The sequence below is a fragment of the Nelumbo nucifera genome, chromosome 3 (assembly GCF_055504915.1).
Source record: "Nelumbo nucifera cultivar China Antique chromosome 3, China Antique-T2T, whole genome shotgun sequence".
In the NCBI taxonomy this organism is placed as follows: Eukaryota; Viridiplantae; Streptophyta; class Magnoliopsida; order Proteales; family Nelumbonaceae; genus Nelumbo; species Nelumbo nucifera.
The window spans coordinates 616996-629843 of NC_142651.1; the positions used below are offsets into that span (position 1 = coordinate 616996).

A 12848-nucleotide genomic window follows, 5' to 3' on the forward strand; every position below is an offset into this window, starting at 1 on the left:
TTGTATACATCAAAATTCATAAGAATAAAATTTTAAGATTTTTTCAATTTCTTGCCTATTTTGTTAATTTATTTAACTACTCATTATTTTTTCAAATTTTTAATAGAAAAGCATGCCTCTCACACCTCGGCCGATGGTTGAGCATGACTAAGCTTGTGTTACAGGCCTAATCTTTGAAGAGTTTTAGGTTAGGTAGGGCACGACCTACCTAGGACCACGTGTTGGCACGGCACGACCTGTTAAAGCATAGACAACCCGCAAAATCGTGTTGTGTTGACACGATACAACCCACTTTATATTTTTTGATAAAGTAGTGAAAAGTGCAAATTAAAGACAATACAAAAAAGGACACGAAAGATAGTAGATAACACGCATACAATCAGATGAGAAAGTAAGAACAAAAAAATAATTATAAATTGTCAAAAATCAATCGAATCACTTTTTAATAGCCTAAATCCAAGTTCTTCTCAAATTGCGGTCAAATCGATATTTTCATCCCAAATTATATTTTCTTTATTATACTTGATTTATATTAATGAATTTAATTATAGTTTTAACTGTTATTTTTTCATTCATTTTCACTCGTGCATCGCACGGGCTTCTCCGCTAGTGTTATAATAAAACTTAGCAACGGCTACACTGACCCTTGATGACACCATTAGAAAGTAAGAAGCACGTAGCGGGTTCCAATAAAACCAACCAAATCAGGATTTCGGTCAAACTATTTCCTTTCTAAAATCGTTTCTCATATGATTTTTGTAAGTCATCATCATCGTCATATTCTCCTTCAAATATAATATTTTTATCTTAGATGGAATCTATTTTGTTTAGATGCATGAATATTAATGCGTTATGACAATCTTACCTGCCAAATATTTTAAAATTTCGAAAAGAACAAATAAAAAAAGAAAGATAAACCAAGTGGAATGGAGTTGATTAAACTGGTATTTTAAATTTCAGAATTGTAGGCTATTTCATACCTTGGATCCACAATGAAATACTTTAAAATTTTGGAAATTTTGAAACTTATTTTATTGATATTTGATAGTATTCTTATAAGACATTTCTTCTTTTTTATTAATTTTTATGCTATATTGCTATATGTGAATACTTTGGGAAAATAAAAAACCAAAATGCTTACTTAATATTTTGCTAGCATTAGACATTTCTATTTTAAAGCGTCAACTTATTTATTTTACCATAGAAACATGGCAAAAGTTAAATCCCTTATGACAAAGGAGCCATGAAAGTCATTTGAAGTATAAACTGTTATTTTGACGATGGGTAAAATTTTCACAATTTCTTTGAATTATGCTTGAGTATTAACTGTAAATGATTAGGTATATGTTTGGTATCGATGCTCATCATTTTGCGTGGGTTGGAAGCACTGTTTTCTGATAAAACGGTGTCTTTTTTTTTTTTTGTTTAGAAACGTTGTTGTCAGGTAAGACGTTTCCTGGAGCAACAACAACACTTTCTGTTTGGTACCAGTGCTCCATATTTATTTTCAACACTAGTACCCATTATAGAAAGTCCATGTCATTGCCACATCATGTCTCTGTTGGTAGCAATGGGCTCTAAATTGAAAAAAAAACATCGAATTCGGCGTTTCTCAAACTACGCCTTTTCGATTTTCAAGGCGTGGTTTGAAGCACCATTTTTTTATGGAAAATGGTTCCAAACATGTTACTGTTTTTTGGAGCGTCGATTTTTCTAATGTGACGCTGATGTCACCATTTTTTAGAGCAACGACATCGATACCAAACACCGGCTATATTAGATTGGCCTCGCTGCTGCAACCCAGCCTCTATCATCATTACCATCATCTAAGCTTAAATCATTTCTTATTAGTTTCATTCAAATATATATATATATATATATATATATATATATATATATATATATATATATTCTCTAAATACCCATAATTCTTCTAACCCCTTGAATGCACATGGACCAAATCATTTCATCTACCTCCTCTCATTTTACACCTATTGAAGTTATTCCTAGGTTCCTCATTAAGACTTAATTTGTAATAATTTCTTTTTTAGTTTTATCATTCATTTATTAAGCATTTGTATTTTCATCATTTTTTCACATGTTTCAAGACTGTTTAACATTCTGTTTCATACAATGGCCATACAACTGTTTCATAGAATTTTCCTTCTAGCTAAAATAGTATTAACCTATTACATATGATTCCAAATCCACCTTTCCATTTTTCTTATAGGTGATATCATCTTCAATCTCTCCTACGTTTTGAATTATTGAATTAAGGTAAAAGAAGATACCACATAGAGTTATCTCTTGGTCTTCATTAATCCTAAATAGATATAGGCCACACTACTCAAGCATAGTGTGTCTGTTTTTATCTTAAAACATGTTGGGTAATGGCAAATGCTGACTAGGTTAGGCATTGTAGGAAAATTTCTACTTGAATCACATCAAAAACTGCCACTTTGATTTCAGCTGGTTGTGTTGTGAGATGTGATCATTGTACCTCAAATGGTCCAACCAAACACGTACGTTTTGTTAGTGTTTTACTTGAAACTTAAACATGGTGCTGATATATGGACTTGAAACAGAATCCCAACACCTCCATAGTCCATACCAAACATCCTTTTGAATTTTGAAGAAATAATCCACTGACATAGCTCTTAGTTGGCATCTTATGTGGCAGTGTAGAAATATATTTTAGAACCCCCTAAATCTTAATGAAGGTCAATATAGTAGTAGGGTGGTAGTCACATTAAGTATAAATTAAACATTTCATTTAAAATGTTTGATGTGGTTATGCCAAATACCAGCTCAAAACGTTTGTTCAATGCCTAATTATATAATCAACAAGTATAAACCAGAATAGTTTCATGCCAAAACATTGTTTTGTATTAGCATTTTAACATGAAATTAAGGACAATGCCTCTTTAAACTTTTGAGCTTCAAATGGTAATGGTAATGTTACCAAATACAACCTTAATCTTTTGGAGTCGATCGATCAGAAATGGAGAGGCCACCTATGAATTGAAATTGAGGAATAAGAATAAGAAACTTTGAGAAATGGGTATAATGCTTTGGGGATGCATCATGTTGTTTGGTTATTTATTGGTTATACAACATGACACGGAATCAAATCTGCATGTCTTGCTTCCTATTCCTTAAAAGCATATGTAATTCTTTAATAAAAAGCCAAAAATCCTTCTGGTGAGGAGATAAAAAAGATAAAAGGAAAATAAGATGGATAAACTAGAATCAAATCTATAAAAACAAAACAAATGGGGGCTTAGGCTTCAGAGGTCCTAGTGCTTTTAACCTCACGCTGCTTGCCAAATTATCATGGAGGCTTTGTTCTGATATCACAAGCTTATGGGCAAGAGTTCTAAAAGCAAAATATTATCTTGAGCACAATTTTACCCATGCAAAGCTCAGAAACCAACCTTCATGGGGAAGGAGGAGCATTTTGGAAGGAAGGAAAATTTTAAAAAAGAGTATTTGCTGGAAATAGACCTGTTCATGGGCCGGGTAGCTCGACAGGCCAACCCGGCCCCCGGACGGGCTTGAGCATGCATTTTAGCCCACGGGCTTGACCTCGGGCCTAAAATCCCGAACCCGACTATTTTACGAGTCAGGCTCGGGATTTGTTTAAAAAGCCTGGCCCGACCTATATGGCGGCCAAATGTGATTATTCAGGGGTTTTTAAATCCAGTTCTACAAGTCCCTTTTGTCTTTCTAATGTAGTAAATATGGGCTTGGCCTTTTGTAATGAGACTTAGTAGAATAGTGTGAGAGTGCCATTTAAACGTGGAGAATTAAGGGGACCCATTGCTTTAATTTGCTACAATCACGGGACTAAAGGAGGAACAAGGATAGAGGTGTTGTTTGTATGACGGTACCGGCTAAAAACACAACAAAAAATGAAAAAAGAAAAGCCAAAAGTTAGGTAGGTCTGTCTATCTGTACCCTACCCATACGGCCATACCCACAAACAAACAAACAAACCAAGACCCCTCTATATACTAAATAATAGGGTACCTTTACCTCAGCTATGGGCATATGGAATGTGGGTGCGTTTTACTCCTAGGCCCTAGCTAGCTTCCAATAAAGATGGAGTTAAAATAAACATATACCTAGGGATGTCAATAGACCGGTTTTGAGTTGGATTCGGTCTGAATCAAAATCCATTTGGATGGATTGGACGGACGAATATCACATATTGGATTGGACTTGGTCCGTCCATAATGAATTTATATTGGATTAAGCCAATATCTAGTCCATTGATTGAAGATAAGAATATAGATGTCAGTGAATCAGGCTTGAGTTGAAATCAATCTTAAGTTAATAGGAATTTAAACAGATTGAACAGTCTCTGGACCAGGTCCATTTGTAATGGACTCACATTGGACCGGATTAGACCAAATCCAGTCCATTTGACACCCCTACATATACATGTGTATATGAACCAGCTGGTAGTTAGCGTTGAACCAATATTAATGTTGAAGAGGTGGATGAATTATGTTATAGTGTTTAGCTCTATATCTATATTAGACGATAGTCCATTCCCAAGAAGAAGGGAGACAGAATGAGATATATGATAAGCCCAGCTCTGATTAGAATTACTCAATTACATGTATGTATTTGACAAACACTGTTTATTTTTTTAATACATAAATTAGCTATTAATTAATGTACCAAACTAATTCAGTAATGACGATTTTACCAACCAATCATCGATCATTTAAAGCCTGCTTATTTCAACTTTTTGGGGCCACACTACATGAATCCCGTTTCATCGTTTCTGTTCTGTTTAGTTTAGTGTTATGATTTCACATTGTGTACTTGGGATGTCCTGACTCCTCCTATCCATAATTAAAGGCGGTATTTAATTCCCTTCCCAGTTCCCATGATGCGGAATTTACAGCAATGACATCCAAGTTTGATTAGGAATTAGCTAGCTGACCGTACGACCGTACGTCTAGATGGATCATTAATTTAGAAACCCACCTGGAATATTTTTGAGTTTATTGGTTAATTATCAGCTAGTAATTTAGTAAACAGTGAAACAACAAGTAATTAAACATTTCATTCAGGGTCAATGGAGTAGCCTTTCAACTTTCAATTGAATTTCCCTTTAAATTAAATCGGCTGATGGATATCAACTTCAAGCTTCCACCTATATTAATTCTAATTAATAATTATATATATATATATATAATGCCTAAAAAATAATAATCCAATTAAGCTGCAGGCAGCCAAATAGAGTCAATATGAATTATGAATCCTAGCTAGCTATTTAGCTAACCCAGTTTAATTACACTTTGCACGCGTGTCATACAAATCTCGACCGACCCACATATTTGACCGTCAACACTACTCCTACTGTATATAATCCGAATTCTTCCCCTTAATTTGTACTATATTTTTAATATTATATGCATTATAGTATGAATCTTAAAGTCTACCTGCATACAACAACTACTCTTGAGGAACCAAGAGTCGGTCACAGAAGACAAAACCCAGCTACAACAACTACTACTACCACTGCGCTCCTCCTCTATTTCTTCTAATTTCCAATCTCCAGAACGGCAGCGACTACCTCCAGGCCAATTCGTCGGATTATTCATTCCTTCTTCCTTTTCCAGAAATGGGAACTGATGATGGCCGAGCAGCTCTTCCCGACACTGAGAGCGTCGGTACTGAACGCTCCTCCTTCAGTGGCCCTTTAAGCGGCCCTCTAAACAAACGAGGACGAAAGAGCGCGCGCTTCAACCTCCCCGAACCCATCTCCAGCGTCAGTCGTGCCAGCTGCAGCAGCAGCAACAATATCCCCGACGACGATGCCTACGTCGAGATCACCATCGACGTCCGCGGTGACTCCGTCGCCGTTCACAGCGTTAAGCCCGCCGGAGGTGAAGACGACGAAGACCACGAGCTCACCTTGTTGGCCAAGAACCTTGAAAAGAGATCCTCCTTTGGGTCCTCCGTGATGCGGACTGCTTCTTTGAGAATCAAACAGGTCTCGCAGGAGCTGAAGCGCCTTGCTTCCTTGACGACACGTCCATCTGCCACTCGGTTTGATAGGACGAAATCGGCTGCTGCCCATGCCTTGAAGGGACTCAAGTTCATCAGTAGCAAGACGACGGACGGTGCCGCTGGTAATGCTTGGCTTGCCGTTGAGAAACGTTTCGATGAGCTCACGGCTTCTACCAACGGCGTTCTGCCCCGAACCCTCTTCGGGGAATGCATAGGTAACAACGGCACGGCAGCCGGCAGGCAGCAACCTAATTAACAACGTTAATTTCCACCATAAATATATAATTAATTTGTCCGAATTAGTTACCTTGGGTGTTGGGTCGGCTCGGTAATTAAGAAGAACGTGTGAAACGATCGAGTCAACTCTGTTCCCTTTAATTAACTCTTTCTTCTTAAATAATGTTGTAATTATAATGTCGCAGGAATGAATAAGGATTCTAAAGAGTTCGCGGGTGAGCTTTTCGACGCGCTGGCTCGGAAGAAGGGCATCACAGGAGACTCCATTACCAAGCTTCAACTCCAGGAGTTCTGGGACCAGATCTCTGATCAAAGCTTCGACTCCAGGCTTCAAACTTTCTTTGACATGTAAATAATTAGCCACTCTAGCTAGTACTCTACTGACTCAATTATAAATTAATCTCTTCTCTAAGTAATAAATTTTAAATATTAATTTAATGCTCTATTGGGAAGCAGGGTGGACAAAGATGCCGATGGGAGAATAACCGAAGAAGAAGTCAGAGAGGTATTTCAGAATTAATAATTAAAAGGAATTCTTTAATTATATTTCTGGGTCGTCTGGGTACGTATTTAATTAAAAGAAAAGAGATAATTAAATCAAATATTACTAATTAATTCATATGTTTTGATACAGATTATCAGTCTCAGCGCTTCTGCAAACAAGCTATCTACCATACAGAAACAAGCCCAAGAATATGCTGCCTTGATCATGGAAGAGTTGGACCCAGACAACCATGGCTACATTATGGTAAAGATCGATGGATGATTTTTTTTTTTTTTTTTTAACAAAACAAAGTTGAATTGGACTGAATGAACATGAGCTAGCTGGTAGTTGTGCTTAAGTACTTAATAATTTTGAGAAATTAATGTTAATTTGATGGGGGGGGGGGTGCAGATTCACAATTTGGAGTTGCTACTGTTGCAAGCTCCAAATCAATCCATAAGAGGAGGAGAGAGTCGGAATCTGAGTGAGATGCTGAGCCAGAAGCTGAAGCCCAATGAAGAGAGCAACCCAGTGAAGAGATGGGTTGGAAAGATAAGTTGCAGGTTAGTGGATAACTGGCAAAGAGTATGGGTAGTGGGGGTGTGGCTGGGAATGGTATGGGGTCTATTTGCGTACAAGTTTATACAGTATAGGAAGAGAGCAGCGTATGAGGTGATGGGGTATTGTGTGTGCATGGCCAAGGGTGCGGCCGAGACACTCAAGTTGAACATGGCACTGATATTGCTGCCAGTGTGCCGGAACACCATTACCTGGGTGAGGAATAAGACCAAATTGGGAGTGGTGGTCCCGTTGGATGATAATCTCAATTTCCACAAGGTAATCGCGGTGGGGATCGCAGTGGGGACGGGAATTCATGTGGGAGCTCACTTGACGTGCGATTTCCCACGGCTAATGTCGGCAAGTAAAGAGAAATATGATGAGCTAATGGCGGCATACTTTGGGGAAGAGCAGCCATCGAGCTACTGGTGGTTTGTGAAAGGGGTGGAAGGGGTGACTGGGATTATAATGGTGGTGTTGATGGGGATAGCATTTACATTAGCCACGCCGTGGTTCAGGCGAGGCAGGTTCAACCTCCCACACCCCTTGAAAAAGCTCACCGGTTTCAATGCTTTCTGGTACTCCCACCACCTCTTCGTCATTGTCTACGCTCTCCTCATCGTCCATGGCATCAAACTCTATCTCACCAAGGAATGGGACAAGAAAACGGTACCTCCACTTCATCTTGTTTCTTTTAAATAAATTCTTAATATTAATTAATTATGATCGATCGAGTACTGATGATGCATGCATGGGCAGACATGGATGTATTTGGCCATTCCTGTGACTCTCTATACTTGCGAAAGGCTGATCAGGGCATTCAGATCAAGCATCAAACCCGTTAAAATCCTCAAGGTACGTACCTACTTATTTAATTAGGGAACCAGCTGGCTAGCCCATGCATCAAATCTTAATCAATAATGTAATTAATATTAGGGTTACAACTTTAAGTTAATAAGGGCCGGCTTTTCCTTTAGGTTGCTGTTTACCCGGGAAATGTGTTGGCGTTGCACATGTCCAAGCCACAGGGGTTCAAATACAAGAGTGGTCAATACATGTTTGTCAACTGTGCTGCGGTTTCTCCCTTTGAGTGGTAATTTATTAAATTAGCAAGTGTATTTTGTGATTGACTGTACATACTACATATTGTAGTGTAGACTGTACGTACAAGTAAGTACTCGATCAAATTAACATCAATAACATTTATATATATATATATATATATATATAGGCACCCATTTTCCATCACGTCGGCTCCCGGAGATGACTATCTCAGCGTTCACATCCGAACTCTCGGCGACTGGACACGGCAGCTCAAAACCGTTTTCTCTCAGGTGTGTCAGCCACCGACGGGGGATAAAAGTGGTCTACTTCGGGCTGATTACATGCAAAGATTGGGAACCCCAAAGTAAGTTTCTAACTTTTTATAAAGGTAAAAGGCTAATGTAATAGACTTACTTGGAGAAGATGAAAATGATATATGCCAACCTCTCTCTCTCTCGTACGTGCGCAGTGTCCCACATCCAATTATGGTTTCCTCCACTACTACTCTACTGGATGTCTGGACTAGATATATGGGGTTCTTTCTACTTCCACGTACGCAAAGAAAAAAAAAAAAGGGAGAAGAACTTAGAATCCATGCTCCACTGTATTTAATGAAATGTGTCGCCTTTGCATCTGCCTCCTTATCTTAATAATAATTAAGGACCCATGTGCCCCATGTGCCCGTACCCCCACCACCTCAACACTTTTCCTCGTCCTTTTAATATTTTGAGATGGAGAGCAACCCAAGGATAGAAAATATCTTTGCTTTAGTGAGAAAACTGTGATGATATTGGCCAACCCACCTTTGACTTTTTATCTTCTTAACCAATTAGCTAGGCTACGTTTGGATGAATTTTTGCCTTTAAGCTTTGAGATTTGATGTGGGAAAACAAAATTCTGAGTATTTTGGTAATAGTTGTTTTTAGAAATATAAAAATCTAACGTCAAAACACTTTTAATTCCCAAAATCACAAAGCCAAGCACAAAACTCACTTGGGCCTTGCACTTCTCGGCTTTAAAAGTTAGGGATGCAATTGGGTGGACCTAACCTGAGTCTAGACCGACTCAATTCATAATTTTATATAGACTGGGCTTGAATTTTTGGTCTTCAAACCAGGTTGGGCTCAATTTTTTTGGGCTTTTTTTATCTTCCAGTCTAGCCTTTAGGTAACCCAAATCTGGCCTGAGCCCAGTCTGACTATATACATTTACATATGGACACATAATTTACATGAATATTTCATACATTTGTATCAAAGTTGTGTGGAGATTGCAAACCCGTTCCAAAGGATCTCAGTCAGATTTTTCCCCCCTTCTTGTGTAGCCCCTAAGTTTTTTCCTATAAAAAAAGACTGATTGACCAACCCCGATCCCAACCTGGGCCCGAGCCCAATCTTCATCAATTTCAATTTCAATGTGGGTTGGGCCTGTTTGGACAGTTTGGACCTCGTGTTGAGACCTTAGGCCCAGTTCCTAGAAAGGGCCTGGATTGAGCTTAAAGTTAAAGCCTTCGCAACCTGTCCAATATATATATATATATATATATATATATATATATATATAAATGGATCAATAGTGCGTGCATTCTATTAAATTATTAATTAATATTAATTTAATCCAACAAATAATAATGATAATATAATTTTAATTCTATCATTAATATGTTGATGACAAACAGTTTCCCGAGGGTGTTGATCGATGGTCCTTACGGGGCGCCAGCGCAGGACTACAAGAAATACGAGGTAGTGTTGCTGGTGGGGCTGGGAATTGGGGCCACACCCATGATCAGCATTGTAAAGGATATCGTCAACGATATCAAAGCCATGGAAGAAGAGGAGGCGTCGACAGCTTTAGTTTTAGAGGCAGCAACCCCTCCTCAAAAGAGGAAAGGTAATAGCTTTAAGACGAGCAGGGCCTATTTCTACTGGGTCACCAGGGAACAGGGTTCGTTCGACTGGTTCAAAGGGGTCATGAACGAAGTGGCGGAGATGGACCACGAGGGCGTCATCGAGCTCCACAATTACTGCACCAGCGTCTATGAGGAAGGAGACGCAAGGTCGGCCCTCATTGCCATGCTTCAATCCCTTAACCATGCCAAGAATGGGGTCGACGTTGTGTCTGGTACCCGTGTCAAGTCCCACTTCGCCAAGCCCAACTGGCGTAATGTATACAAGCGCATTGCGCTCAAGCACGGAGATGCCCGAGTTGGTGAGTATTGAATAATGCCCTTTTTAATAAATTTAGTAATTTACACTCGGCATTCACATGCAAATTAATAAAATATTCTGAAATCAAATATTACTAACCTGTTTGATTTGATTAATTTGTTTACAATTTATGCATGTAGGAGTTTTCTACTGTGGAGCACCAGCACTAACCAAGGAGCTACGGCAGCTAGCCTTGGACTTCTCCCACAAAACGTCCACCAAATTCGATTTTCATAAAGAGAATTTTTGACTGAACGGGCGCATGAAGATTTGGAAGCTCACCAACCGAACATCCAATCCCTTTATTAAGTAATGGAGGAAGCTATAGCCTATAGTGCGACCACCCCCTCCCCACTCAAATTATTCAAATGGGGTTTTGTAGGTGAACGTAAAACGCGTTGAGTCTATTTGTAATTTGTCTCTATATTTACATTGTAAATAGGAAGTTTAACCAGTTAGCTGATATAGTGGCCCAAGGCCAAAAACTGCAAGTCAGGAACTCTTCTATTTCCTGGATACCGGATGTAAATAACTATATTTCACTATTGTTATTATAATATAACTCTTCTACTAAATTACTACATTACGGCTGCCTTTGGCATTGCTTATCAACAACTCTTATGTTCAAGGAGATTTTTTGTATCATAGTCAAATTCAATTCACAGGTAAGAAATTGTGAGTCAAGGGATATATTATATATTTTAAAATAGTAGATGGTTAGTCCCGAGTTTTCCAAAATAATTTATAAAAGACTTGTACAGTTTTATTATGAATGTAATTTACATACTTACAAAGGACTAATAGCTACTAATAAAATTAAAATCGGTTTATGTTGTGCTTTTATGGATGGCTTTTTGAAATTCGTTAAGATTGCTTATTATACTATTAAAATTCTAATACGCACGTAGAAGGAAGATGGAGAGATAACAGATGACAAGAACAAGGAATAGTTTCCATCCATCCCTCTGTAGTCTCTAGTTTCTAGTCTGTCCCTGTGGATAGATTTAAAAGGAGCTTCTGCTTCTGTGTTACAAAATTAACTTTTTCTACTCCCCCTGCCAAAAAAAGAAAGAAAAAGAAAAGAGAAGCTAGGTCGTGAATCTCGTGATGCATCATGGATGGTAGAGAATAGATCCTAACACCGATTACTTTTTGTTAACGAGGAATGGTTTCACATGATGTGCAAGTGAATTGGAAACTTATGATAAAGGAATTGTGACTGAACATCTGGCCTCCTATGGCTTTGTCATCACTCATCAGAATTGATGAAGGTATTTTCTGGGACTGCATGTTGTACTTGCAATATTTTGGGGGGAGTCATTAAGGCCAAACTCTTGGCAGTTTATTTTTCTATGGCGTTTGCTAAAAGTAGTGGATTGAAGAATATTTGTAGTTGAAAGAGTCTTTGACTACGGTGCAGCTGGAAATACCATGGTCTTTTTTTTTCAATATTTTGGATAGTATTTTATGGTATTGTACAGATTTTGATCATGTTATGTTTAATCAAGTGGAATGGGATGAGCTACAAACAAAATTGAGTACAACGGGCCATGGGTCCATTCAAGAGTGAACACGCCAGTGTTCTGTACACTGGAACCCACACCTTACGTATACAGAACATTGGTGTGTTCACTCCCGATTGGTCCCATAGCCCGTTACGCATGACTTTGTAGCCCATCTGAATTCTAATCATTTTTTTTTTCTTTTGATAGAAATCGAATTCCAATCAATGTGAAGAGACAGGGAGATAAAGCTCCTCATATAGTTGCTCAGAAAGTTAAATTTGTAGGTGCCACCTAGCTGGTGAAGTCTCTAGTTGATTGTAACAGAGACCAGGAATTGAGTTCGACTTATATATACACACACACATCCATACCAGTCTCAGGAAGCTGGTAAAATTGGTTTTGATGACATTTACATACAAAATAAGCCAGAAAATGAATCAAATATTTCTGCATTTGTTTATAAGATATACAAAAACTTTATCAAAAAATTTGCCACTTGCGCACACTAAGTCAACCAGTGGTTGCTCCATCACTTGCCCAACAAAATAAATAAATAAATAAATAAAGATAAGAGTTTGGAAGTTATGTGGATTTAGTGTCCCTCCTTATTGGCTAAAAGTTGTTTTATCATATATGATTGTGTTCTGAATCTTCCTTAAACACCCCCCCCCCCACACACACACACACAAAATAAATAAAAATATCAAGTAGCAATTTGTACTAGACTACTAGTTAGTGGCAGGGATCAAGGCAAGGGTCCCTCCGTCTATTTGGATTGGAGACGGA

General features: G+C 38.3%; 1 protein-coding gene across 1 annotated transcript; it reads left to right on the plus strand.

The window, feature by feature from the left end:
* The first annotated feature begins 5379 nt into the window (after positions 1–5379).
* On the plus strand, positions 5380–11140 carry RBOHA (respiratory burst oxidase homolog A). Its single transcript, XM_010252127.3, has 10 exons — positions 5380–6242; positions 6450–6612; positions 6721–6769; positions 6899–7012; positions 7160–7975; positions 8066–8161; positions 8284–8399; positions 8538–8714; positions 10029–10558; positions 10698–11140. The coding sequence occupies exons 1-10, from the start codon at positions 5639–5641 to the stop codon at positions 10805–10807; spliced, it is 2775 nt and encodes a 924-aa protein (XP_010250429.1). The 5' UTR covers positions 5380–5638; the 3' UTR covers positions 10808–11140.
* Positions 11141–12848: the final 1708 nt, after the last annotated feature.

Coding starts and splice junctions, on each gene's coding strand:
- RBOHA (XM_010252127.3), top strand. CDS start 5,639: ATGGGAACTGATGATGGCCGAGCAGCTCTTCCCGACACTGAGAGCGTC. Junction 8,162..8,283: donor AACCCGTTAAAATCCTCAAG/GTACGTACCTAC, acceptor CTTTTCCTTTAG/GTTGCTGTTTACCCGGGAAA. Junction 10,559..10,697: donor GCACGGAGATGCCCGAGTTG/GTGAGTATTGAA, acceptor TTATGCATGTAG/GAGTTTTCTACTGTGGAGCA.